Source organism: Colobus angolensis, unplaced genomic scaffold, assembly GCF_000951035.1.
Source record: "Colobus angolensis palliatus isolate OR3802 unplaced genomic scaffold, Cang.pa_1.0 Scaffold224, whole genome shotgun sequence".
NCBI classification, from domain to species: Eukaryota; Metazoa; Chordata; class Mammalia; order Primates; family Cercopithecidae; genus Colobus; species Colobus angolensis.
The window spans coordinates 1,183,054-1,210,971 of NW_012115422.1; the positions used below are offsets into that span (position 1 = coordinate 1,183,054).

The 27,918-nt window shown below is 39.2% G+C and overlaps 1 protein-coding gene across 3 annotated transcripts in view; it reads right to left on the minus strand.

The window, feature by feature from the left end:
* The window catches only part of GPR155 (G protein-coupled receptor 155), a 53,505-nt gene that overhangs the window by 15,342 nt on the left and 10,245 nt on the right, over positions 1-27,918 (minus strand). For 2 of the 3 annotated variants that reach the window (XM_011943979.1, XM_011943980.1), the window contains 9 exons: positions 24,430-24,829; positions 21,865-22,030; positions 20,390-20,545; positions 18,063-18,146; positions 17,304-17,421; positions 13,112-13,196; positions 12,926-13,016; positions 11,399-11,609; positions 5,437-5,541 (listed from right to left, as the gene is read on the minus strand). In XM_011943979.1, coding sequence (XP_011799369.1) covers positions 5,437-5,541; positions 11,399-11,609; positions 12,926-13,016; positions 13,112-13,196; positions 17,304-17,421; positions 18,063-18,146; positions 20,390-20,545; positions 21,865-22,030; positions 24,430-24,829 — 1,416 coding nt within the window. The remainder of the gene's footprint in view (positions 1-5,436; positions 5,542-11,398; positions 11,610-12,925; positions 13,017-13,111; positions 13,197-17,303; positions 17,422-18,062; positions 18,147-20,389; positions 20,546-21,864; positions 22,031-24,429; positions 24,830-27,918) is intronic. The other variant, XM_011943982.1, reaches the window with a different exon arrangement.

Genomic DNA, 27,918 nt, shown 5'->3' on the forward strand with positions numbered 1-27,918 from the left:
TGAATTAACACAGGAACAGAAAACCAAGTACTGCATGTGCTCACTTATAAGTGGGAACTAAACTTCAGATACTCATGGACATAAAGATGGCAACAATAGAAACTGGGGACTACTAGAGGTGAGGAGGAAGGGAGGGGGACAAGGGTTGAAAAAGTATATAATATATATTATATTTTTATTTTTATATTGTATATATTTAAATTATATACATATGATTTTAAAGGCCAAATTAATAACTGAAGTTTTATCACTGATAAATCTATATTTTAGTCATGAATACCCTATTTTGGCTAACTGTAAAACAAATTACTATTATCTGTTACCTCTCATTAAAGAGTTTACAATTAGCCTTAACCCCTGCCTTTCACCATATACAAAAATTAACTCAAGATGGACTAAAGATTTCAATGTAATGTCTTGGCTGGGCATGGTGGCGCATGCCTATAATTTCAGCAATTTGGGAGGCTGAGGTGGGAAGATCATTTGAGGTCAGGAGTTCAAGACCAGCCTGACCAACATAGTGAAACCCTGTCTCTACTATAAAAATTAGCCAGGCACAGTGGCGGGCACCTGTAATCCCAGCTACTTGGGAGGCTGAATCGCTTGAACCTGGGAGGCAGAGGTTACAGTGAGCCAACATCGTGCCACAACACTCCAGCCTGGGCAACAAAGCAAGACTGTGTCTTAAAAAAAAGAGAGAGAGAAAAAAGTAATGCCTCAAACTGTAAGAATCCTAGAAGAAAACCTAGGAAACACCATTCTGGACATTGGCCTTCGGGAAGAAGTTATGACTCAGTCCTCAAAAGCAATTGTAACAAAAACACTACACTGGGAAGTTTTAAGGTAAAAACAAAAACAAAACCAAAAATTGGCAAGTGGGACCTAATTAAACTAAAGAGCTTCTGCACAGCAGAGGAAACTATGAACAGAGTAAACAGACGACCTACAGAATGGAAGAAAATATTCGCACACTATGCATCTAACAAGGCCTAGTATCCAGAATCTATAAGGAACTTAAACCATCAAACAAACTAAACACAAATAACTCCATTAAAAAATGGGCAAAAGACATGAACAGACACTTCTCAAAGACACAAAAGCAGCCAACAAACATGAAAAAATGCTCCACATCAATAATCATCAGAGAAATCAAAACCACAGTGAGACGCTATCTCACACCAGTCAGAAGGGCTATTATTAAAAATTCAATAAACAACAGATGCTGGTGAGGCTGCAGAGAAAAGGGAATGCTTGTATACCATTGGTGGGAACGTAAATTAGTTCAGTCACTGTGGAAAGCAGTCTGGAGATTCTCTCAAAGAACTTAGAATAGGACTACCATGTGACCCAGCAATCCCATTACAGGGTACGTATCCAAAAGAAAAAAAAAGGTTCTACCAAAAGACACATGCACTTGCATGTTCATCACAGCACTACTCACAATAGCAAAGACATGAAATAAAACTAGGTGCCCATCAATGGTGGACTGCATAAAGAAAATGTGCTACATACATACCATGGAATACTATGCAGCCATAAAAGGAATGAAATAGGCCAGGCACAGTGGCGCATGCCTGTAGTCTCAGCACTTTGAGAGGACAAGGTGGGCAGATCGCTTGAACTCAGGAGTTCAAGACCAGCCTGGGCAACATGGCAAAACCCTGTCTCTAAAAAAAACCAAACAAGTCCAGATGTGGTGGCTCATTCTTATAATCCCAGCATTTTGGGAGGCCGAGGTGGGCAGATCACCTGAGGTCAGGAGTTTGACACCAGCCTGACCAATATGGTGAAATCCCATCTCTTCTAAAAATATAAAAATTAGCTGGGCATGGTGGCAGCCGTGAATAGTTCCAGCTATTCAGGAGTCTGAGACAGGAGAATTGCTTGAACCTGGGAGGCTGAGGTTGCAGTGAGCCAAGATCGTGCCACTGCACTCCAGCCTGGGTCACAGAGCCAGACTCCGTTTCAAAAACAAAACAAAACAAAAATTAGCCATGCGTGGTTGCACATGCCCGTAGTCCTGGCTACTTGGTAGGCTGAGGTGGGATGATGGCTTGAGCCTAGAAGGCAATGGTTGCCGTGAGCTGCTCACTCCAGCCTGGGTGGCAGAGCCGGACTCTGTCTCAGAAAAAAAAAAAAAAAAAAAGAATGAAATAATGTCCTTTGCAGCAACATGAATGCATCTGGAGGCCATAATCCTAAGTGAATTAACACAGGAACAGAAAACCAAGTACTGCATGTACTCACTTATAAGTGGGAACTAAACTTCAGATACTCATGGACATAAAGATGGTAATGATGGAAACTGGGGACTACGAGAGGTGGAAGGGAGAGAGGGGGCAAGGCTAAAAAACTACTGGGTACTATGCTTAGTATCTGGGTGATGGGGTCATTTGTTTGTACCCCAAACCTCAGAATCATGCAATATACCCAGGTAGCAAAACTGCACATGTACCCACTGAATCTAAAATAAAAGTTGAAAAAAACTTTGACTTAGGAAACACCTTTGAGGAACCATAAAAGTATTATACGCCATGTTTTGTATACGGAACCACATACGGAACCAAACACAAGTCACTGGCATGACTCTTTTCTGGCCAAAAATAGAGGTGAGGGACTTTTCACAGGAAGCCTTTGTTTTTCTCTTAGCTCTGCTCTATATATGGGAGCAAAAGCAAAGAAAAACATTTTTTACAAAATAGATGTCTAGTCCAACATATAGTCTTATACAAGTCAGTGATTAAAGACCACAATTCTATAGCTCTTGCCCTCAAGCTAAAAGAAAAAATTTGTATTTCCTAAAACCACATTTTAGAAAAGGCCATGTATACCCATTAAACATGGTCTAGCACAATTGCTGATGGCATGGGGGAAGGTTCATAATGTTGCTAAGTAAAAAGAAAGTAGGTTGCCAAACTGTCTCTGTAGTATGATCCTATTTGAATAAAAATTATTTGTATATATGTGTGGAAAAATCCTGGAAGTATACCTCTATATAATAAATCTGGTTTTAAAATATTGTGTACAAACCGGGCGTGGTAGCTGACACCTGTAATCCCAGCACTTTGGGAGGCTGAGGTGGGCAGATCACTTGAGGTCAGAAATTTGAGACCAGCCTGGCCAACATGGTGAAACCCTGTCTCTACTGAAAACACACACACACACACACACACAAAATTAGCTGGGCGTGGTGGCAGGAGCCTGTAAACCCAGCTACTTGGGAGGCTGAGACAGGAGAATTGTTTGAACCCAGGAGGCAGAGGTTGCAGTGAGCCAAGATCGCGCCACTGCACTCCAGCCTGGGCGACAGAGCGACACTCCATCTCAAAAAAAAAAAAAAAATTGTGTACAGATATTACAAAAATGGATAAAAATAAATCTTACTATCTTTCATTTGCTTTTTCATACATTGTTGCCATTCAACAATCTAAATGTGATACTTATTTTTGCCTTTGTACTATGCCAAGGGGTAGAGAATAAATTATATTGTCAACTCTAAAAATTCTAATTTGCCCATGGTTTAATTTCCTTCAGGCTTTATTTTAGGCTTAGGGATGATACTAAATTGTATGATTAGATGAAGTCCCTATACAACGGCTCTCATTCTATATGATTTTTATAAAATATGATCAGAACATCCAAGCCCCTATAATTTAAGAGAATTTTCAAGAATCAACTTTTTGTTTGTTGGTTTTTGAGACAGGGTCTTGCTCTGTTGCTCAGATATGATCATGGCCTATTACAGCCTCAACCTCCTGGCCTCAAGTGATCCTCCCACCTCAGCCTCTTGGGTAGCTGGGATTACAGGCATGAGCCACTGCATTCAGCTAATTTTTTTGATTCTTTGTAGAGACAGGCTCTGGCTACGTTGCCCAGGCTTGTCTTGAACTCCTGGGCTCAAGCACAATCCTCCTGCCTTGGCCTCCCAAAGTGCTGGGATTACAGGAGTGAGCCACCAACGCTCAGCCAAGAATCAACATTATTAATGAAGAAAATGACAGATAAGCAAAGCCTTAGGAGATTTGGGGAGGGAAAATGAAATTTGCCAAATCAGATTACATGTTGAATTTGTTAATGGATTTTACTAGTAGGTATATTGTGTAGGGTGAAAACTATAAGGAGGACAACCTTGGGTTTTCTGATGTAAAGAAACAATTTTAGAAAAAAGGCAGACAGATAAAACAAAGATGGTTTAACTGCCAGAAAGGGATTCTTGTAAAAGAAAAAAAAAAGTCAGTGAATGCTTGATATCTGATATGTTTTCACTACTTTTTATGGAAACATGAATTCTATTATTATTTAAGATTCATTCCTTGCCAGCAGATAGCAGCCAAATATAAATCCCATCTGAATAACAATAATTACTACTGCTATTACATATTTTAATGAGCATTTACTATGTATACCACATACTGTGCTAAATGATTTGCATACATTGTTTCCTATAATCCTTACATTTCTTATATAAAAACATAATGCCTTTAGCAATAATATAGTTGATATATGCCTTATCAAAAAGAGCACTTTGGGGGGTTTCCCTTTTTAGTTTGATTATAAATAAGTATAATCAATGAAAAATGCATTGCAATTCCACGCAAGTATGAAGTACATTTGGTTGTTTTGAATAATTTGAAATTTAGGCCACAAATGTAATTCAATCTCTTAGTCAAAAGGTTTTTACTTTTTTTTTTCCAAGACAGTCTTGCTCTGTCACCCAGACTAGAGTGCAGTGGCATGATCCTGGCTCACTGCAACCTCTGCCTCCTGGAGTCAAGCAATTCTTCTGCCTCAGCCTCCCAAGTAGCTGGGATTACAGGCGCCCAGCACCCCACCCAACTAATTTTTGTATTTTTAGTAGAGACGGGGTTTCACTATGTTGGCCAGGCTGGTATCGAACTCCTGACCTTGTGATCCACCTGCCTCGGCCTCCCAAACTGCTGAGATTACAGGCGTGAGCCACTGTGCCTGGCCAAGAGGTTATTACTTTTAAAGGTGTTTGTTCCTTATTTTATAAGAATGGCCATATTTAAAGCATACAGATTCAAAACATAATTAAGAACAAATTAATTGGCCCTGGTCCTGGGGGATGAGAATGGGGGAAAAGTCTCGGTTTCTAAAACAAGAAAAAAGCTTCCCTCTCCCCACCTCCCACCAAAATGCCCTTTAGGGCAAACTTCCTGGATTTATCACTTGGGTTAAATTTATTGGAGAATGTGTATGATACTACCTATTATTACTTTGTAAGAACCTTATTTTTTAAAGTGAGTATTCTGTCTATGCACAATTATTCCCTATTAGCACTTCTTTGCTCTTAATTGAGAATCTATATTCTTGATGTTTGTAGCTTCTGTAGATATCCTATGTAGAGTTTTTTTGGGGGATAAGAATAAGGAATCTTCTGTCCCTTAATCCCATCCTCAGTCCAGAGGCACTTACTTTTCTCAAACGAAGGAATCACAGGCTCACTGGTGCTTGTGTTTGCTATTGGCTCTATTGATGGGCAGTGTAATTCACCATTTCCCATGGAGCAGGAGCAACAACCTGTATCAATCAACTAGTACGTGAGAGCAGAGCCCAACCACAACAGAAATGGACAATTTCAAGAGATGCCAAAGAAAACAAAACAAAATCCACTCACTCACACTTCCCACGTAGCCTCAATAGTTTTCACATGGTATCTATCCAAAAGTATTCAAATCTTCTCACTCATATACAAAATATAAAAAACTTAATATCATCGAAGTATTGAATGTGGCCAGGCATGATAGCTTACACCTGGTGCTTTGGGGGGCTGAGGTGGGAGGATCACTTGAGGCTAGGAACCTTTTTTTTCTTTGAGGTGGAGTCTCGCTCTGTTGCCCAGACTGGAGCGCAGTGGCGCAATCTCGGCTCACTGCAACCTCCGTTTCCCGGGTTCAAGTGATTCTCCCGCTCCAGCCTCCTGAGTAGCTGGGATTACAGGCACCTGCCACCACACCCAGCTAAGTTTTAAATTTTTAGTAAAGATGGGGTTTTACCATGCTGGCCAGTCTGGTCTAGAACTCTCGACCTCAGGAGATCTGCCTGCCTTGGCCTCCCAAAGTGCTGGAATTACAGGTGTGAGCTGCCATGCTCAGCTAAGGCTAGAAATCTAAGACCAGCCTGGGTAATAGAGCAAGACTCTGTCTTTACAAAAAACTTTTTAAAAAATAGTTGGGCATGCTGGCATATGCCTATAGTCCAGCTTCTTGGGAGGATGAGGTGGGAGGATTGCTTGAGTTCAGAAGTTCAAGGTTACAGGAAGCAATGACTGCACCAGTGCTCTCCAGCCTGGGGAAGGAAGGAAGGAAGGAAGGGAGGGAGGGAGGGAGGGAAGGAGGGGAGGGGAAGGAAGGAAGGGAGGTAGGAGAAGGAAGGGAAGGAAAGGAAAGCAAAGAAGGATGAGTAGTAGTTACCAAATACTTGGGCGGGTAGGGGGTGGCAGGGATGGGGTCAACAGGTACAAAGTTACATTAGAGTAAGTTCTAGTGCCCTATCATACAGTATGGTGGCTACAGTCAACAAAAAGATACTGTACATCTCAAAATAGAAGAGAGGATTTTGTATGTTCCTACAAAAAGAAATTATAAATTTTGAAGTGATAGATATGCTAATTACTCTGATTTGATCATTATACAATGATCTCCAGCCTGGGCAACATAAAACAATTTTATGTTTTGAGATCCATCTCAAAAACATAAAAATAACAACAACAACAACAACAACAATGACCAAATAAAGAAATTAGTGAGCTTCAGTTTTAAAGGCCCTGAAGTAAAGGCATGACGAGAAGTGATAACATGAGTGCTGAGTGCGGGTGTGGACCAAAGAATGGAAGGTTCACTGGGTAGCTCAGGCAGCTCCAGGGAGAGGAGGCAGAATAGGCTTGGAGAGGGATATGACCGGCAGTGGAAAGGCTTGGGCACTAAGTGCAGTTCTTTGGGCGTCATGGGCACTGCAAGGCCCTTGCAGCCTCTGAAGCAGGAGCCTGATGTGGCCAGAGCTCCGTGACGAAGATTAATTTGGCCTTTTCCCTTATAAAACAGACTGGACCAGAGTGACAAGAAACAGGCAGTTTGGTTAGGAGGGAATTACAAGAATCCAGCAGTGAGACTGGAGGCCAAAGTGGGGAGATGGGAGATCAGGGGAAGGAGGGGGACCCTGCAGAGGGAGAACTCCATGCCCTAAATGACTAATTCACCTGAAGGGGAAACAGCAGAGATGTTGCTGAGCCGGGAAGTTCTAAAGAATGATGGAACCATTAAAAGGAAGATAATTGTTTAAAAAGCTCCAGTACGTTTGAAAAAGAGAACAAGTAAGTGTTGGCCACATATTCAGAAAGATATATATATTTTTATATGAAGTTTTGCTCTGTCACCCAGGCTAGAGTGCAGTGGTGCAATCTTGGCTCACTGCAACCTCTGCCTCCCGGGTTCAAGCAATTCTGCCTCAGCCTCCCGAGTAGCTGGGTCTACAGGCGTCTGCTACCACAGCCCAGCGATTTTTTGTATTTTTAGTAGAGATGGAATTTCACCATGTTGGCCAGGCTGGTCTCAAACTCCTGACCTCAAGTGATCCGCTTGCCTCGGCTTCCCAAAGTTCTGAGATTATAGCTATGAGCCATCACGCCTGGCTGACATGTAAATAATACATGTGTAGACAGCAGGAAATCTGGGATTGGATCTATATAAAGGGATCAGGTTAGAGATGTAACATTAGGAACAAAGTACAAAGGGTTCACATTAAAGCCATGGGAACTTACCTATTTCCTGACTCAGAAATTACCATCCTAGGCATACTTTTTTTTTTTTTTTTTTGAGACAGTGTCTCTCTCTGTTTCCCAGGCTGGAGTACAGTAGTGTGCTCTTGGCTCACTGCAATCTCTGCTTTCCAGGCTCAGGTGTTCCTCCTGCCTCAGCCTTCTGAGTGACTGGGACTACAGGCATGTGCTACCATGCCTAGCTAATTTTTGTTTTTTTTTATAGAGATGGGTTTTGCCATGTTGCCCAGGCTGCTCTCCAACTCCTGAGCTTAGGCAATTCACCTGCCTTGGCCTTCCAAAGTGCTAGAATTACAGGCATGAACCACGGCGCTCAGCAACATCCTAGGTATAATCTTGATGTATCTTGATGTATACTCAAGGAGATGCGAATAAAGCTGTTCATTAAAGTATTGTTTCTAATAGCAAAATATTTTAAAGCAATGTAATCCATCAGTAAGGAAATTAATAAATAAAATTTGGTATATGCATACAATTGATTATATCTACAAAATGAATTCAAAAATATTGAGTGCAATAAGACATCTACAGTATAAGATTTATATAAAAATGTAAAAGCATATAAAAATACTATATATTGTTGACAGAAAACTACACATATTATAAAAGTATAGTAAAATTCTGCTCTGGAAGGATACAATCCAAATTCATAATAGTGGTTGCTTCTGGAGTTAACGGGAATGAAAGATTCTAACAAACATTCTGACTTTATTGGTAAGTTTTATTTCTTTTAAAAAAGAAAACTGGGCCAGGCGTGGTGGCTCATGCTTGTATTCCCAGCACTCTGAGAGGCTGAGGCGGGCAGATCACTTGAGGTCAGAAGTTCGAGACCAGCCTGGCCAACATGGTGAAAACCCACCTCTACTAAAAATACAAAAATTAGCCAGGCATGGTGGCGCACCTGTAGTCCTGGCTGCTTGGGAAGTTGAAAAGGAAGGATTACTTGAACTCAGGAGGTGGCGGTTGCAGTGTGCCAAGGCTGGGCCACTGTGCTCCAGCCTGGGAGACAGAGAAAGACTTTGTTTCAAAAGAAGAGAAGAGAAAGACTTTGTTTCAAGAGAAGGGAAGGGAAGAAGGGAAGGGAAGGGAAGGAACATATAATAAATAAGTTGACATATTTGATTACAAATCAAAGCACAAAGAAATCTCAGTCCTGACAGGCTTAGGTAAATACTGAAGTCCTGTCTTAGACTTTTTTTGAGACGGAGTCTTGCTCTGTCACCTGGGGTTGGAGTGCAGTGGCACGATCTCGGCTCACTACGACCTCCGCCTCCCTAGTTCAAGCGATTCTTCTGCCTCAGCCTCTGGAGTAGCTGGGATTACAGGCACCCACCACTACACCTGGCTAATTTTTGTATTTTTAGTAGAGATGGTATTTCACCATGTTAGCCAGGCTGGTCTCGAACTCCTGACCTCGTGATCCACCCGCTTTGGCCTCCCAAAGTGCTGGGATTACAGGTGTGGGCCACTGCACCCAGCCTAGACTTTTTTTTTTAAAGACAGGATGTCTGTTGCCCAGGCTGGATTGCTGCAGTGTGACCATGGCTCACTGCAGCTTCAACTGCCTGGGCTCAAAAAATCCTCCTGCCTCAGCCTCCTGAGTAGCTAGGACTACAGGTGTGCACTACCACGGCCAGCTAATTTTTTTTTTTTTTTTTGTAGAGTCAGGGTCTCACTATGTTGCCAGGCTGGTCTTGAACTCCTGGGCTCAAGCAATCCTTCCAAAGTGCTGGGGTTACAGGTGTGAGCAACCATACCCAGCCTTGCCCTAGACTTTTAAAAGCCAGATGCAAAAATTCAGGATTGGAGAGAAACCATTCAGTAATGTACTGGGGTGGGAGGCAGGTTTTTAGTTGCTCATAAATTCAAGATGAAATCATCAGAGTAAGCTAATGTAATGTTAGGCAGAATTAAACGTTTCTTTTCTAAGTAAGGACAGGAATGATTCTCTTTATTCTGCACTCAGTCAACAAGCATCCATCAAATATTGAATGCTTACTGTGTCCTAGGACCATGGTAACTGGAATGCTATGTTCAGATCTAAGCACCCCATTTTAAGAGGTACACTGAGAAACTAGAATGAATCCTTGGTGTCTCATGCATCTCAAACTTAGAAGGGTCAAATTGAACTCATTATCTTCCCCTACAAATTCTGTTCTCTCTGAATTCCCCTTCTTAGGTAATACCCACAATTACACGTTCACTTAAACCAGATTTCTGGAAGTTATTCTCAGTTTCTCTCTTAGCCCTCACTCAGCTTCTAATCAGTTACCAAACCCTGTCAATACAACTTTGCCTGAGTTTGGCCTCACCTGTTTATCCAATACCTACTGCCCTAGTATAGGCCCCAAAGACTCAACTCTGCCATTATAGCATGAAAGTAGCCATAGATGACAGATAAATGAATGAGCATGGCTATATTTCAATAAAATTATGGACATGAAATTTAAATTTCATGTAGTTTTTAAGAGTCACAAAATATTTGTCTTTTAATTTTTCTTTAACCCTTTAAAAATGTAAAAAACATTTTAGGCTGGGTGCAGTGGGTCACACCTATAATCCCAGCACATTGGGAGGCCGAGGCGGGTGGATCACCTGAGGTCAGGAGTTTGGGACCAGCCTGACTAATATGGTGAAACCCCGTCTCTACTAAAAATACAAAAATTAGCCAGGCGTGGTGGTGTGCGACTGTAGTCCCAGCTACTGGGGAGGCTGAGACACGCGAATTGCTTGAACCCGGGAGGTGGAGGTTACAGTGCACCAAGATTGCACCACTGCACTCCACCCTGGGTAACAGAGCGAGACTCTGTGACAATAAATAAATAAATAAACAAACAAAACATTTTTAGCTGGGGACCATACAAAAACAGGTGGTGGGCCAGATTTGGCCTATGGAATATAGTTTGCCCAAACCTGACTTACATCATTAATCTGGATTCAAATAGGCCTCCTTTAGTTCATTTTATTGATGGTGCTTGCCTGATACAATATTGTTAAATTAACTTATGTATGTGCTTAGTTTGCTAGTTAGGGCCTTCCTTCAGTTGTTACTTTTTTCTATATTCTCAGGTCCAAGGAAGTTTTAGAATTTAACAAAAGTGTATACTCACAATAAGACTTATAAACAAAAATCTAATTAATAATTTTACAAGTGAGTTTGTTGACTGTGATTCAAATTCTTCATTTGACAAGTACTCATGATATTCAAAATAGTTCAAGGAAGTTTCCCTAAAACAAAACATTCAGGATACATGCTACAAAGGCATGTAGCAGTTTCTTTATGTTTAAAGATCAGGCTGGCTCACGCCTGTAATCCCAGCACTGTGGGAGGCAGAGGCGGGTGAATCACCTGAGCTCAGGAGTTCAAGACCAGCCTGAGCCACATGGCAAAACCCCATTTCTACTAAAAATACAAAAATTAGCCGGGCATGGTGGCAGGCACCTATAGTCCTAGCTACTCTGGAGGCTCAAGTGGCAGAATGGCTTAAACACAGGAGGCAGTGGTTGCAGTGAGCTGAGATCATGCCGCTGCACTCCAGCCTGGATGATAGAGCAAGACTCTGTCTCAAATAAATAAAAATAAAATTAAAAAGATCATACTTGTTTCTGGAATAGAGCTTGTAAAAAGTTCTGGTTCATTTATTGGTGCTGGACTCTCCTCAAAAGCAGTATTTCCAGGCTCCACCGCTTTGTGGCTCTGAGACTGATCAAAACCTTCATAGCTTCCTGCTTGGGTAGTCCGGTTCATGCACATGAGTGATATGCCAGCTATCAGGATGCTGCAGAACAGGGTGACCGCTGTGGTGATCATCTGCCGAAATGAAAAAAAGGTACCAGGCCACTTTTCACAACTTCATCTTGATAATCTTAGGGCACATGTTTTGTTTTTGTTTTTGTTTTTTTTGAGATGGTGTCTTGCTCCGTTGCCCAGGCTGGAGTGCAGCCACGCGATCTCAGCTCACTGCAACCTCTTCCTCCCAGGTTCGTGCCATTCTCCTGCCTCAGCCTCCAGAGTAGCTGGGACTACAGGCGCCCGCCACCACACCCAGCTAATTTTTTGTATTTTTAGTAGAGATGGGGTCTCACCATGTTAGCCAGGATGGTCTCAATTTCCTGCGTGATCCACCCGCCTTGGCCTCCCAAAGTGCTAGGATTACAGGCGTGAGCCACCGCGCCCGGCCATCTTAGGGCACATTTTTGATGGACAATGTGTCTCCACAGTTTTAAATACTCTAGAACAGTGGCACTTTTAAAAAGGTAAGTATATGTAAGGAACATAAGTTACTTGGAGAGAAATTAGGGTTTGCTTGTAATCACACAAGGTTTTTAGATGCTTCTTTCATTATATAGCAACTGGTTACCAACACAGCCACTGGTTTCCTTTACAAGGTATCTAAATGATTTCTCTCAGATGTTTTCTTTACTTCTAAGTTTCTGCTCACTTTCACGTATAGTTCATGCATACTTCAGTCACTATGATGTTTTTATGGTAATTATATTAAAAATAATTATAGCTAATATTTATTGAGCACTAATCAGATGCCAAGACTAGTCTAAATCTTTTATATGTATAATCTTATTTATTCTCACAAAAATGCAATAAAATCCAAAACTGCAAAACAGAAAAAAAGAGTAAGAAATCAAAACTATGTGGAGAAGTTTTTTAAAAACACACACCTTTGGACTCTACCCCTGAAGAATTCTGCAGGTCCCACAAGCCACCTACTCTACAGCTTTTCAAGCATAGTTTTCCTAGATATGTTTTGTCCTGAAATTTATATTTATATAGGATTAAGAGTCAAGAATTTGACCTTTATTATCACTGCTAACTTATTAAATGGTTTTAAATTAATCACTCTTTTCTCCAGCAGAGGAAACACAATTCCTAAGTATGATTGAGAACATTCAATGAGTTTTAAGCAGTTAGAAATCTTCAGCTAAAAATGGACTTAGACATGTAAAATGTTAATGTTCTAGGTGAGACAAAGTGATATAGAATCACCAATCTGATATGCAATAAATTGAAATAGATTTTCAAAGTTAATTTTAATGTAAGTCTAGCAAGGCACATTAACAAGCTAAAAGGAGACATTCACAAGAACAGAACTGCCAATAAACTCTTCCCACCTGTTCTTTTCCATAAAAGAAGGCTGAGTCAATGCTATCTCCATTGTGTTTCCCAGTTATCAAAAGAACACCAACAAGGAGAGCAGGAATTCTGCAATGACAAGGGTTATTGGGAGAGAAGAAGAAAGGATGAATAGTAACTGTGTATATGGAAAAGTGTAAGCAAACAGAGAACTACCAACTTACCCCCAGCCAGATATTATGATGATTCCAACAGGAATTTGTACCCTCTCTCGCTTTTTCAAAAGAAACAAAGAAATTGCTAGAAGGCCTAAGAATAAGAAGATTGAAAGAGAGAGAGTTACTCAACATTGATCAGACTTCATGAAACTTTATTTCCTTTTTACTTTTTTAAACCAAGCTTATTTCATAGTAGTCTGTGATTTTTGCTTTAGAATTTATTCCTTCTAAATAAATGCTATTCTCAATATTTTGAAGCAAGTTTTAATTCAAAATCATTCATTGTTTCCCTTATATATTGTTTCTTTACTCAATTCTTTTTATCTGTGAGGATTTGTTTTATTTTCTCTCTGGTTTTGTTTGTTTGTTTGTTTGTTCTTTTGGATAGGGTCTCGCTCTGTTGCCCAGGCTGGAGTGCAGAGGTGTGATCACAACTCCCTGCAGCCTTGACCTCCAGGGTTCAAGTGATCCTTCCACCTCAGCCTCCTGAGTAGCTGGGACCACAGCCACATGCCACCATGCCTGGCTAAATATTTTTTTTTGTAGAGACAGAGTCACGGTATGTTGCCCTAGCTGGTCTTAAACTCCTGAGCTCAGTGGGTCCTCCCACCTCTGCCTCCCAAAGTGCTGGGATTACAGGCATGAGTCATTGTGTGTGAAGAAGTATTTCTTTCCAAAAGCCCTAATCATTTTATTGTTTTGACTCATGTGTTTGGAATTTAAGTATAATTGAAAAACATTTTTTTTTTCTTTAGACAGAGTCTTACTCTGTTGCCCAGGCTGGAGTTCAGTGGCATGATCTTGGTTCACAGTAACCTCTGCCTCCTGGGTTCAAGCAATTTTCATGCCTTAGCCAAACGAGCAGTTAGGATTACAGATGTGCACCACCACATCAGGCTAATTTTGTATTTTTAGTAGAGATGGGCTTCACCATGTTGCCCATGCTGGTGTTGAACTCCTGGCCTCAAGTGATCCACCTACCTTGGCCTCCCAAAGTTCTGGAATTATAGGCATGAGCCACTGGGTCCAGCTGAAAAACATTTTCTAACTGAATACGAAACAATTCTAAAAATAAAAGCACCCTCCTCTTCTGGTGTTAAGAAGTATGGGCAACTCTTACCCAGGTTATGTTTTTAGAAAACGTCCTAAGTGTAATGATAGTGCTTAATACAAACACACACTGAATTTAAGACAAGCACAAATGTTTTGAAGTTCTTGAACTTTCCTTACAACTTATATGTAATTATGTATACAAGTAACATTTTATCTAATAAATTCTACATAGTTATAGGATCTTAGAACTTTAAAGTTGAAAGGGACCTCTATTTTAAATTAGCACCTTCATTTTATAGATGTGGAAATGAGGGTTTGCCCAAGTCATACAGCCAGCAGAGGGCAGAGTGGGACTAGAAACCTAGCCTCTTGACCCAAGCTAAATTATTTGTTTCTTGAATCAGTTTCTCAAACTCAGATTTGTGGACCCCTAGGATGCCTAAGACATATTCTTCAGGATCTGGGAATTTCTATGAGAAATTTTAAATCTTTCTTTTTTTTTTTCCAATGGTAGTCAGCTGTGTATCCACCTTGTAACCAACATGCAGTCTCACGATTTCAGAATTTACATTGGGTTTATTTTATTTTAGAGATGGGGGTCTCACTCTGTTGCCCAGGTTGGGGTGCAGTGGCACAATCATAGCTCAAAATTCTGGGCTCAAGGGATCCTCCTGCCTCAGCCTCCTGAGTAGCTGGGACTACAGGCATGTAGTCCAGCATGCCCAGCTAATTTTCACATTTTTTTTATAGAGAGAGGGTCTTACTATGTTGCCCAGGCTAGTCTCGAACTCCTGAACTCAAGCAATCCTCCTGCCTGGATCTCCCAAAGTATTGGGATTACAGGCATGAGCCACTGTGCCTGGCCAGAGCTTACAATGGATTTTATATTAAGTTTGAGTCAAGTGAAGGCCAAATGATATTACAACACACAGTCCAAATGAAGTGGTAGTTTGAAGAAAGAATATCAGTGAGATAACAAGGTCAAAACCCCACATAAGGAAGTAAAGGCAAGGCAAAAAAGCCATAGCAGTGAGTTCCATTTTATGTTTCAAGCTATGATTTACAATAGCAAAACAAGATCCTTTGTCGTGTTAATTAATGTTGCTAATTAGAATTACTGGGTTTGTAGTTTTGCTTGAATAGAATCTGTGAGTTTGCTTTGGTTTTAGAATTGCATATTAGCTGTATATAAAGAATACATACTTAGATTTAAGATTGTACAGATAACACTATGCTAGATTTAATATAAATTGACATCCAGGTCCTTGAGAATTGGTTTTCTTTACCACTGTTCTTCCCTCAATCCATTTGTACACTGTATAGTTGCAGTGCCAGGGAAACAAGTAACCAATCATGAAAGGGTACCATCTGTGTTACAATAGCAAAAGCAGTCTTTAAAATTCTAATGTGCATCACTCCTGCCTTATGAAAAGAACTATATACAAACAGGCAGAATCCAGCTAGCCCTGGATCTCTCACTGAAGAAGCTGTGAGAGCTCCTACCTAAATCAGTCTAATTTTTTGGGCCTATTTCTCAGTTTGCAAAATGAAGGATTTAAATTAGACCAGTGTTTCCTAAGGTGTAGAGATTATAGGTGTCACAAAGGTGAAAATGTTTTGACTGGTTAAGCGTTTATTTTAAAGTGTATTTGAAAAAAATAATTAACAAATGAAACCTGGGATTTTATTGATATAAGGCTCAACTGATTAAAGTTTTTTTAAAAAGTAAATCAATTTTAAGGAAAAAAGAACAAGTAGTATGCAGTTATGGCAAAAATTGTGAGGATGGTATGAAAATGAGTAAAACTAAAAATGATTGAATGGGATGACTTAAAATGACATTTTCAGGTCTAAAATTCTGTCATAGCATAATAATCTGATGGTTAAAGGGCACCTTTATTGGGTTTTGGGAATTCAGAACAACTTCTTTGAATAGACTTTGGCATGCATGCTTGAAGAGGGTTTCAGAGATACTTAGGGCATTTTAATTGATTGATCTAGTTGCTGCTCTCTTATTCTGATTATAAAGTTAACCTGAAAAAACCTAGTTATTAGAGATCAAGTTGGTCCATCGATATTTTGAAATATAAACTCTTAGGCTCTTTTAATTTGACATTGCATAAAAACCCATGCTATGCAAGATGTACTTGCCTTTAAGAAGCACAAACCATCTTCTGTTTGTGCTGAATTTTTCATTCCGTGATTCCTCACCACATTGTTGCTTCACTTCAAAAGGCTGTTGACTGAGATGGGACCTGCTTTTGATCCTGAAGGCATGAAATCAAAGGGCCATCCTTTGCAGTCACTTCCTGACACCTGCCTCCTACCATTCTACTATTTCCTTTTATGTGCCATTTTACAGGTTCAAATTTGTAGGATGAATACAAAAGAGCCACACAGAATTTTTCACAAATGTACCAGAATGTATGCATCAGTATAAATATTATACTTCAAAATAGCAATGTGCTACAACATTTTGAATATCTTTTTTGGAGCCAGTTGAAATGAGAAACAGTCTTTCTCACTGGGTCCTTTTCTATTTCCATACCCTTTTATTCCCTAGTTTTCTTGTTCTCTTATTACCTCTAATCCTTCTATTTAATAACTAACATAGTTCCATTTGTTTAGTCCCTACCATGTACCAGACATAAATACTCACATCTCATTTTTGTCCTCAAAATAACTCTGTAAGGTGCTGTAACCTAGTTTTACAGATGAGGAAACTGAGGCTTCAAAAGTTCAGTAATTTGCATGAGGCAGAGCCAGAATTTCCCTGTTCAGCAGGACTCGATAGTGAGCTCTGGAACACACCTCATGCATCTTGCCCATTCCCTCCTTTCTCCATCTGCCTCCAGTATCTTCCCTCTTGTCTCCAAAAGGGAGCAGCACTGACAACAGCCTAGAGCCACAGGTCCTGGGGAAAAGGACCATATGACTAGACAAGGCCCTAAGCCCAGGCAGGACTAGACTACATTAGGAAACAGAACTCAGCTTTGCCGACGGCCTCTGTGGGCGGGCTGATCTGCCTCAGGGCATGCCTTGATCCTGTACAACCAGACTTCAAATAGATCACTAGAAGCTCAGGTTATTAGGAATGGGGTGGGGTGGGGAACAGACCTCAATTTTCATTCATAATCCAACTCACCTGTCCACAGGTAGGTGCTATAGAGGGAGCTGTACAATAGAACAAACACCAAAATTTGTCCAACAAAATTTTTTTCTTTAACAAAATTCCATATCATCATTCCAGCACAGACAATAGACTAAGGAAAAAATTATTAAAAGACTTTGTAAATAGCTAAGAAAACCATATAATTCAATACCGCAACAGAAAATTCCAATTAAGCCAGCCATATTCATCTTTCATTCACAGCAAATATAATTATTCATTTAAAATTTTTTGTGAATAATTTTCAAGTATTACACACGACTTATACTAAAACTTCAAACTTTATGTTAAAAATCCAGTTTATACCAGAGCCTTTGACAGTATACATATTCAATTGAAACAGATGACTACATTCTAAATGTTAATCTTACACCTGTATTTAGTAATGGCTTATATTAAAATTGCTAAAGTTCTTTCTATTATAATTTGAGACATGCAAAGATTAATTAGAAAAATAAGATTGTGAAAGTTCAATTATTAATGATTAAATTGTTTCTATTAAAAAATGCAAAGTTATGATCAAATGCCATTATTAGCCTCAACTTTAGATAGTTTAAGACATTTTGCAATATTAAATATGTTAGGCATCTACTAATTGTAATCAAACTGTAATTGACTGTATTTGGTAATACTTCTGACTTCATAACTGGAAAAACCTAGCAAAGTTATTTTCTCCTCTATAGTAGAATAATCCATTAGAAAAGCATAGTTCTAAATACCAGTAGTTTTACTAACCTGAGCAATGAGTAAATTAGTTGTAAGCATATGAGGAAGCTGTTTATACTTCTTACTCAAAAGAAGAATAGCCAGAGACCAGACCTTGAAGACAAAAGGTTCAAAAGTTATTCATGTTTCTTAATCTTTACAATTACTTATTAAATAACACAATGATTAGCCTCTTTAAATAATCTTCTTTGTCCTGGTTCAGAAAGAATTTCCAATATTTTACTTAATCTGTCTAGTTCCAAAAAGGTAAATTATTATAACCAATGTAAAATAACAAGCGTGGAGAGATCCTATAATAAATTAACTCTCCAAAAATTACAGGGTCTTTAAGAACTAATGCGGCCAGGCATTGTGGCTCATGCCTGTCATCTTAGAACTTTGGGAGGCCAAGGTGGGTGGATCACCCGAGATCAGGAGTTTGAGACCAGCCTGGCTAACATGGTGAAACCCTGTCTCTACTAAAAATACAAAAATTAACTGGGTGTGGTGGTGGGTGCCTGTAATCCCAGCTATTTGGGAGGCTAAGGCAGAATTGCTTGAACCTGGGAGGCGGAGGTTGCAGTGAGCCAAGATTGCGGTCTAGCCTGGGTGACAGAGCAAGACTCCATCTCAAAAAACAAAACAAAACAAAAAACTAAAGCCTGGCCAGGTGCAGTGGTTCACACCTGTAATCCCAGCACTTTAGGAGGCTCAGACAGGGAGATCACTTGAGGTTAGGAGTTCGAGACCAGCCTGACCAACATGGCAAAACCCCACCTCTACTGGGTGTGGTAGTGCATGCCTGTAATCCCAGCTGCTTGGGAGACTAAGGGAGGAGAACTGCTTGGACCCAGGAGGCAGAAGTTGCAGTGAGCCAAGCCGAGATCATGTCACTGTATTCCAGCCTGGGCAATAGAGGGAGGCTCTGTCTCAACAAAAAAGAACTAATCCCTTGACCAGGGCCATGTTCTAACTATGCCTACCTTCCGTGTCTGGGGTGGGACACAGGGTCACAGACAACTATTCAAGCTTTAGTGGGAGATAGTTATAATAATGCACTATTCTAAGTTTTCTTCCTTTCCCATCGCCACCATATTGTCTCATGGGATATCTCAATGGCAGGCTGTTTTACTTCAAACAACACATACCACCCACCTTTAAGATTAATCATCTTACATTCCTCATTTTTTATTCTTTTTGTGTGTGTGAGACAGAGTCTCACTGAAGTGCAGTGGTGTGATCTCGGCTCACTGAAACCTCCGCCTCCCAGACTCAAGTGACTTTTGTGCCTCAGCCACCCAGGTAGCTGGGATTACAGATGCACACCACCATGCCTAACTAATTTTATATTTTTAGTAGAGATGGGGATTCTCCACGTTGGCCAGGCTGGTCTTGAACTCCCGGCCTCAAGCGATCTGCCTGCCTCTGCCTCCCACAGTGCTGGGATTACAGGCGTGAGCCACGGTGCCAGACCACATTCCTCATATTTTAAAGGATTGGGCTTCCATTCTACCTACATAGTGGCCAGGTAAGTATCCTGACTGATTTCCTTCTTTCCTTATTGCCAACTGAAATGCATATGGTCTCTTTCCCCAAACTGCCCTGTTATGAATAGGTGTAGCAGATTTTAAGAATATGTGACAGAGGTAGAATTTCTTTAAAATTAATCACACATTTATTTGTTACCAATATACATATTCATCCCCCACCTCCTTTCCTTTAACTGTACACATTGTCTTTTTTTTCAGCCAGAATATCTGTAGTTTTACTAACATGAATTCAATAGGCCATTTGATCTGTAAGATACTCTAACTGTTATATACTTAATTATTTAATTTTAGTTAGACATATTCAGTTTGAGAAGTAACCAAAAGTTTCCTTAACATTAAATAGGCCATTGGACTTGAACTCAAAATACCTTCTGACCCCATGATTCTAGAACAGCTAGGAATTCTATAGTGATTCATCATTTGCAGAATGCTTTTTACATATATTATTTCATTTAGTCCCTTAAAAATCCCGTGGAAATATGTGAAATTATTGTCATTATTTTATGCTGGAAAACAGAAGTTTAGAGAGGGTAAGGTAACTCCACAGGGACATGCAGCTAGTTTGTGAGAGGGCCAGGAATAAAATCCAGGTCTGACTAAATCTCATGTCTTGTCTGCTGTACAACTCTAACTCCCAAAAGGAAAGACAAAACTCAGTTAATCAGAAAGATGATATTATATTTTACGGGCAGGCTTTAGCTTTCTTTATTTCATAAGCAACTAGATTTTTAAATCCCTTTCTATCAACAATCTATTCTCAAAACTCACTCTGTGGTTTCCATTCATTTTGGCATGCAAGGTACTTACCAAGGAGATCAGGCTGACAATACTTATATCAAAACTAACATTCTGGATGGCATATGCCAACGGCTTAGGGTCCATAGTGGGAAAGGTCAGTAACCAGGCAGAAACGTACATGATGGGAGCAGACACAAACGTGCTTATCACCATCCCTGAGGTTATCTGCAAAAATGAAATTAAATGGAGGAGTTACAATCTCAATTAAACGATATTTTAAACTTTAAATAACCAGGGCACACTAAAGCATTCTACAATAAAAATGAGACACAGTAAAGATATTATAAAATCCAGCATGTTATCCAAAACCATACTTCCCCTTTCTGAGAATCCTTAATAGAAAATACAATTAAGTTACCTTGGTTCCTCTTCTAATCTATGCTTAATTTATATTCATGCATAATAAATACTAGAAATTCCACTGTTGATGGTTAGTTATCCTCTAGGTTCTAGAAAGTAAAATATAGCAATGATATAAATAAACCTATTTCACAAACTATACAGCAAAAAAAAGGAATTCAGAAAAAGAAAATTACCATGCAAATATTTATTTTACAGATTAAATAACAGAATTGACCTCCATTAAACAATTTGTTCCTTCGTATTATATTTAAAAATCATTTACTCTGATGCTGTAGATACCACGTACAATACATTTAGACACTGTTAATAATTTGGTGTCGGTTTTATCTACCTGCTGCAGTTGATTATGTGGTATTTTGCATCTGGTGCTTGAAATTATCAAAGAATAAAATAGGCATTTTTTCTTCAAAATGTCAAAGTTACCCTTCTGTAAATAATTTTTAGGTTTCTGTATAAGTACAGAAATAAAATAGTTAAAACTAAAAAAAACTAATAAAAAAAGTCATGGCTGACTAAAGACCCCAGATTAAATGACTGTTGTTACATCATGTTACATGATGCCTATTTCCTTATAATGAGAAAGCTTATAGACACCAAATTCTCATAAAAAATAGTGTTGCTTGCTCTATCACCCAGGCTGGAGTGCAGTGGTACAATCTTAGCTCACTGCAACCTCTGCCTCCTAGGTTCAAACAAATCTTGTGCCTCAGCCACCCGAGTAACTGGGATTACAGGCCTCTACCACCACACCCAGCTTAATTTTTGTATTTTTAGTAGAGACAGGGTTTCACCATGTTGGCCAGGCTGGTCTTGAACTCCTGGCCTCAAGTGATCTGCCCACCTCAGCCTCCCAAAGTGCGGGGCCTCATAAAGAACAACATTGCTTTCTATGTTTAGAAATTAAAAATGGGCTGGGCATGGTGGCTCATGCCTGTAATCCCAGCACTTTGGGAGGCCGAGGCAGAAGGCAGGAGTTTGAAATCAGCCTGGGGCAACATAGTGAGACTTCCGTCGTCTCTATTTTTTCATTTTTAAAAAATAATTTTAAAAAATTAAAAATGAATTTAAAAATTTTTTTCTACTAAACACACAATCAAACTTAGAAAGTACTATAAACATACAATTTCTACTTCCATGTTGAACTGTGTTGCAAAGATAGCCACTCCTGGTGCTACAGGAAATACGCCATACAGAAATGCATAATTTGATAAACTTGTATGGTTCACCACATTGTCGCCTTTGTCCAAGAGTTCCACCATTTCTCTGCACAGAAGTGGCAGCACCAGACTGAAGAAAAAAGAAAAACATCATTTACTTGATATGAAAGCATGGTGGTCCCCAGTAGCAGGCTGCTCTGGTGAATTTGGCATCAGGTTCTCCTGCCCAGAAGGTATGTCTATTTGCATGCACACATTCTATGCATGTCTACTCAGGCACATTTTGTTGAAAGAATCAAGAATTCAACTTGAAGTCATTTAAAGTGTAACAATATTCTGGAAATACCTCACACATCAGGGATTAGGAGGGAAAAAAAGATTTTTTTGATTCTACAAATAATTTTTTTTTTGCCAAAAGATCATAAAAGTTGCAATTCTAGCTACTTTCTTGCTTCCTCTTTCGGTTTACTGAAATGTTCAAAGAAAGAAAGAAGGCTGACAATCTGCATAAAAGCTTCTTTCAAGAGAATTACTAAACTCTTTCTCTTTCTTTCAAAGTATTCTAGAGAGAGAGAAACTCCTTTTTTGAAAGAAAAAAAAAAAAGCTGAACTTTATCATGATTAGGGGTTGAAATGGTTCAGTTAATAACAACATTGCTTAATAAGATTCTAAAATACTGCCGGGCATGGTGGCTCAAGCCTGTATTCCCAGCACTTTGGGAGGCCAAGGCAGGTGGATCATGAGGTCAGGAGTTCAAGACCAGCCTGGCCAATATGGTGAAACCCCATCTCTACTAAAGATACAAAAAATTAGCCAGGCATGGTGGTACGTGCCTATAATCCCAGCTACTCGGGAAGCTGAGGCTGGAGAATCACTTGAACCCGGGAGGTGGAGGTTGCAATGAGCTGAGATCATGCCATTATACTCCAGCCTGGGTGACAGAGCAAGACTCCAGCTCAAAAAAAAAAAAAGATTCTAAAATCCTGTAGAAAAATAGGTATCTTCAAGTAGCTCTTCATCTTTGTAAATACAAAAAAAAATTAGCAAAGGAAATAAACAACTGAGATGGAGCAGAAAACTAGTGAAATGCAGACCTGTTGAAGAGCCAATTATTAAACAAATCCTTCAGGATTCCATAGAAACTGCAAATCCACAGTAGCTGAGCAAATGGGGCTCTCCTTTAAAATCAGCAAGACCAAGATCGGTAACGTTTTCACGGCAGCACCTAGCAAGGCTCTCTGGGATGGAGTAAAAAACTACTTTTATCTGTATTTTTTTAATTAAAAAACTTAAATAATAAGTATCAAAGACCCCCTGAAAATCTTTAAAATTAGAATATTTAAATTTTACTGATAAGCAGAAGTTGATAATACCATTATTGTTAAAACTATACTTATTACTTCGGCAATACTAATACTTTGTTTCTGAAGAGCATGACATCGCCATAAATAATTTTCAGTATTTATATTCATTATTATTATTATGAAAATATAAATATTAGGTTATGTTGCACTGGTCTCATGAATATAACTGTCTATACATGAGGGGAATGCCACAGTTAAGTATGCCTCAAGTACTTTGGGATAATCTTGCAGTAAAATTATGTCACCTGCACTATCAAGTACAACTCCATGGCTAATGGACCAAGTAAGCTGAAGAACTATTAACTAAGAAATTGAGGCTGGGCACAGTGGCTCATGCCTGTAATCCCAGCACTTTGGGAGGCCGAGGTGGACAGATCACCTGAGGTCAGCAGTCTGAGACCAGCCTGGCCAACACGGTGAAATCCCGTCTCTACTAAAAATACAAAAATCAGCCAGTTGTGGTGGCAGGCACCTGTAATCCCAGCTACTTGGGAGGCTGAGGCAGGAGGACTGCTTGAACCTGGGAGGCGGAGATTGCAGTGAGCCAAGATCACGCCGCTGCACTCCAGCCTGGGTGACAGAGCAAGACGCTGTTTCAAACAAAAACAACAAGAACAACAAGAACAACAACAAAGAGTTGGTGAGCACTTTTTATTTGGCAAGCCAGGATCATATGGCTGATAATAATCATTCATATTGACTTAGCTATATTTAGAAAGTTTGGCCAACCTCAGAACTACAAAATGCTTCTCCCAAATTCATGAAAAAAAGTTTGTGTTAGAAATTATTGTTCTGGTTGTTACTAAGATGCTTTTGTCTTTAGGATCTTTATGGATTGGGAAAAGTCAGAAATGCTGCAAAATTTATTTCAAAATACTGTCAAACTGGGACATGAGGAAATACTGAGTAAATTTTACATAAAAGCTGAAGGGAAACCCATCATCTTTATCCTCTGACAGTAAAATGGAAAGAATAAGCTACAAGGAATAAGGAAATGACTTTCCTCAATACACCAACATCACATTTTCCTTTATCTCACAACTATTCTACAGGGAGGGGTTATTAATAGTCAAAGGGGAAAATGGTTGCAGACATACCGCTGACGAATTGGCTAAATACGGCTTTCAAAAAGTACAATTCTAAAGTTAAATAAGTGATACTTACAGTTTAGCTGTGATGAGAAGAATTAGTACAACAAATGCTGACTTCCTCAGTCTCTTTATTTTTCCCACCATCGTGAGACCAAGGTAAAATAGGGCTGATCCAGAAAAAGAATTTCCAAGTCCATCAAGAAAATTTTCGACATATACAGGTACCTTTCGATCAAGAATAAAATTGAAGGCGATGCCAATGAAGACCATAAATACTATTGGGTTCTGTAATACACGCAGGAGTCCAAGTCCCACAATTTTTACTTTATTTTGAGAAGCATTTTGAGTGTCTTTCCACTTTTGGATTTCACAGAAGATAAACCCTATAGGGTTTAACATCATAAGAGATATTGGTGCCACCAAATAAATGTACTGGAGATATTCTGGGTATGTAGTTTGATATAAAGCTTCAACTGCAAAACAAGAATATTGATTTTTAAATGATGACCACAGAAATATAGTTATGTGTTATATATATAACATTTTCTCTACTTTATAGCAATGATAAATCTGAAATTTTCAAAATGACCCAAATAGCCTATTTTGGAAAAGTACATTTTAGTAATAAATCTGAAAAAAGAAAAATGTAATAAATATCATATAGCTTATAAAATGATAACCAAGTTTACACATTATTTTTAAACCTAATTTTTAACCATCTAAGGGTTAAAACTAGTCTCCAAAAATGGGCAGAATTGTAGAATTTTTAGAAGAAACAATTCAAAGTAAAAATCTAGGGACAAACTAAACATTTAAGTAGTAATAGCAAAAATGTGTTTATAGGTATCCATGGAGAGAGCAGTTTTACTGGAGTGGTAAGAGAAAGAAGTCAGATCACAGAGGGTTGAGGAGAGAGTAGGAGTTATTTAAGGAACTAAAAAGGAGCACAGATGTGATGGAGTCCATGCTGTGTAAGAAAAGAAATGAAGATGGGAGATATTTGGAGGCCTCTAGGAATTAGGGGCAGTTGGAAGTGCAGGAGTTCAGAGTAAAACAGGTAATGAGCTACTCAGTTAAATATTTTCCAGATGACAAGGTCCCGAATGTGGCTGTGGGACTTAGTGGCTGAAATGGACTAAAGGAAAACATCACTGGAGATGAGGAGGTCAAGGAAATGACGGGGCAGAGAATTTCATGGTAGTTCACAAGATAATGACAAAACTTGGGATAAAGGTGAATGAGGGGGAGTGCCCAGAATGAGGTCAGCAGGTTAACAGCAGACAGGATGAGTGGTCTAGCCAGAAAGCATGAACCTCAAAGTAGTTTTTAACAACAGAGCAGAGGGATAGTCTAGCAATGGTCTGCAGTAGCTGTGAGGATGCCAGTCCTACCTTCCATTGCTCATGTGGCAATGGGAAAATAAACAATCTCCATTTGAGAGGAATGAAAAGGAAAGAATGCCTTCAAAGAAGACCAGTGGAGATACTTAAGGAGTAGAGATAGAAAGGTGGATTTACAATGTTTGGGAGGGAAATACAGTAGAGTCACATCAATGCACATTTAATTAACACAAATTCAACCATACCCTCTTGGGAAAACAAAAGCTTCATTCCCGCCCCCTACTCCCACACCCGCATAGCATGTTTCCAAGTGCAAACAAATTATTTCAACTGCTGTTCATTGAAAAACAATGCTGGCTAAAAAAATCTGGCTGTGTTACACTTATGAAAAATGGTACAATAGAGACAAAGTATGCGTGCTGTATTTGGTGAGCATTTTCAACAGTTTGAGTATACAAGATGACTTTAGGACCTAACCACTGAGTAAGATGCGTTTTTTTATCTCATGAGGGAGGTGAGTGAGTGGGATCAGACTTCTAGCAGTTTCTTGGTAGACGTGAGGGTTGGTGACCTAATCTTGAGTTCATTAGAGCAACTTAGGGCCTTTTAGCAAACAAACTGGTCTCCAGCCATTTTTGGCAATGGGTCCTGAAATTATACAATCTAATGCAAACAAAGGCTGATTTGTAATTGATTTGAAGTTGAGAAAGATAAAAAAGAACAGCCACAATCGCTCACAAGGAAAGAAGCAACCATGTGAAAACATGTAAAAGATTAGGTTTCTCAATTTACACCAAGATAAAGTGATACAGGCAGGAAAATACACTTGTTTACTTACTCAGGATATGTAAGTTCAGTTAATGTCATGCACATGTCCCATTAAAGTTATATAACTAGATTATATAACCTTTAGAAGGTCACGTTTTTCTTAAAAGCTAAAACCTATTTTTTAACAGATTCAATCCCGATTTTCTCAGCTAAGTAAATTCAAGATCTATAATATCTCCAAAATGAAGCAGTGGCTAAAAAATATTTGATTACATAAAATTTTATAAGTTCTTTCCACTGATTTCCAAATTAGATATGCTAGTTATATAAGTTAGTGGTTTTCTTTCAGGTTTCATAGGCTTCATCTTTTAAACAAAAAGCAGCACTTTTGATAACTATTTTTAGATAGCTATACTTCTGATTCTCTTGAGATATTTTATCTCAAGAGAAAGATATTCAGACCTGTCTACCACTCAGTTTTTTAATAATAGAGCATATATTTTGGAAAAGTCTTATATTTTCATCTGAGTATCAGAATTTTTCCTAACCAGCCACAATAAGTTGCATAACATGTTTTCCTTTGACAACACAGCTATACAGTTCTATGATCTACTCAAAGCCCCTTATATTAATGCCTTTTTCCAGAAATTTACTTTCCTGGCACACTAGCATTTAATCACCACCACATAATGAACTTTACATTGTTTTAGGAACTCAGTGCAAATTTAAGCAACAGTTTTTATATCTGGCCATTCACCATATACTTTCCTTCTTTGGAAGGATTTTCTCCTCTTGATTGCTACTATAATCATTAGTCAAAAATCTCAAAATTAGATTACTTCATGTGTTTACCAGCCAACATTCTCTTGGATTTTCTCAACCACCTTCTTCATCCATTTTATTCACTGCTAACAGTACCATCTAAATCTAAACTTTCAAAAGGTAAGATTTTCTCACAGTTCTCACTGCCCACAGGAACAGCTACAAAACCTTTCTTTTGCCTGGTGTGGTGGTTCATGCCTGTAATCCCAGCACTTTGGGAGGCCAAGGCAGGCGGATCACAAGGTCAGAAGTTCAAGACGAGCCTGGCCAACATGGTGAAACCCCGTCTCTACTAAAAATACAAAAATTAGCTGGGTGTGGTGGCACATGCCTGTAGTCCTAGCTACTTGGGAGGCTGAGGCAGGATAATTGCTTGAACGTGGGAGGTGGAGGTTGCAGTGAGTCAAGACTGCACCATGGCACTACAACCTAGGCAACACAGTGAGACTCGATCTCAAAAAAAAACCAAAACACAAAAAAACCTTTCTTTTAACATTCACAGTCCAGTCTCCACAATTGGCCCCTTACTTATCCATCCCATTCTTAACGCAAAGACTCCATCAGCCAGTTTAATAACAGTTATACCAGACAACCACCACATTCATAATTACTAGTTCTTTATGCTGTTCATA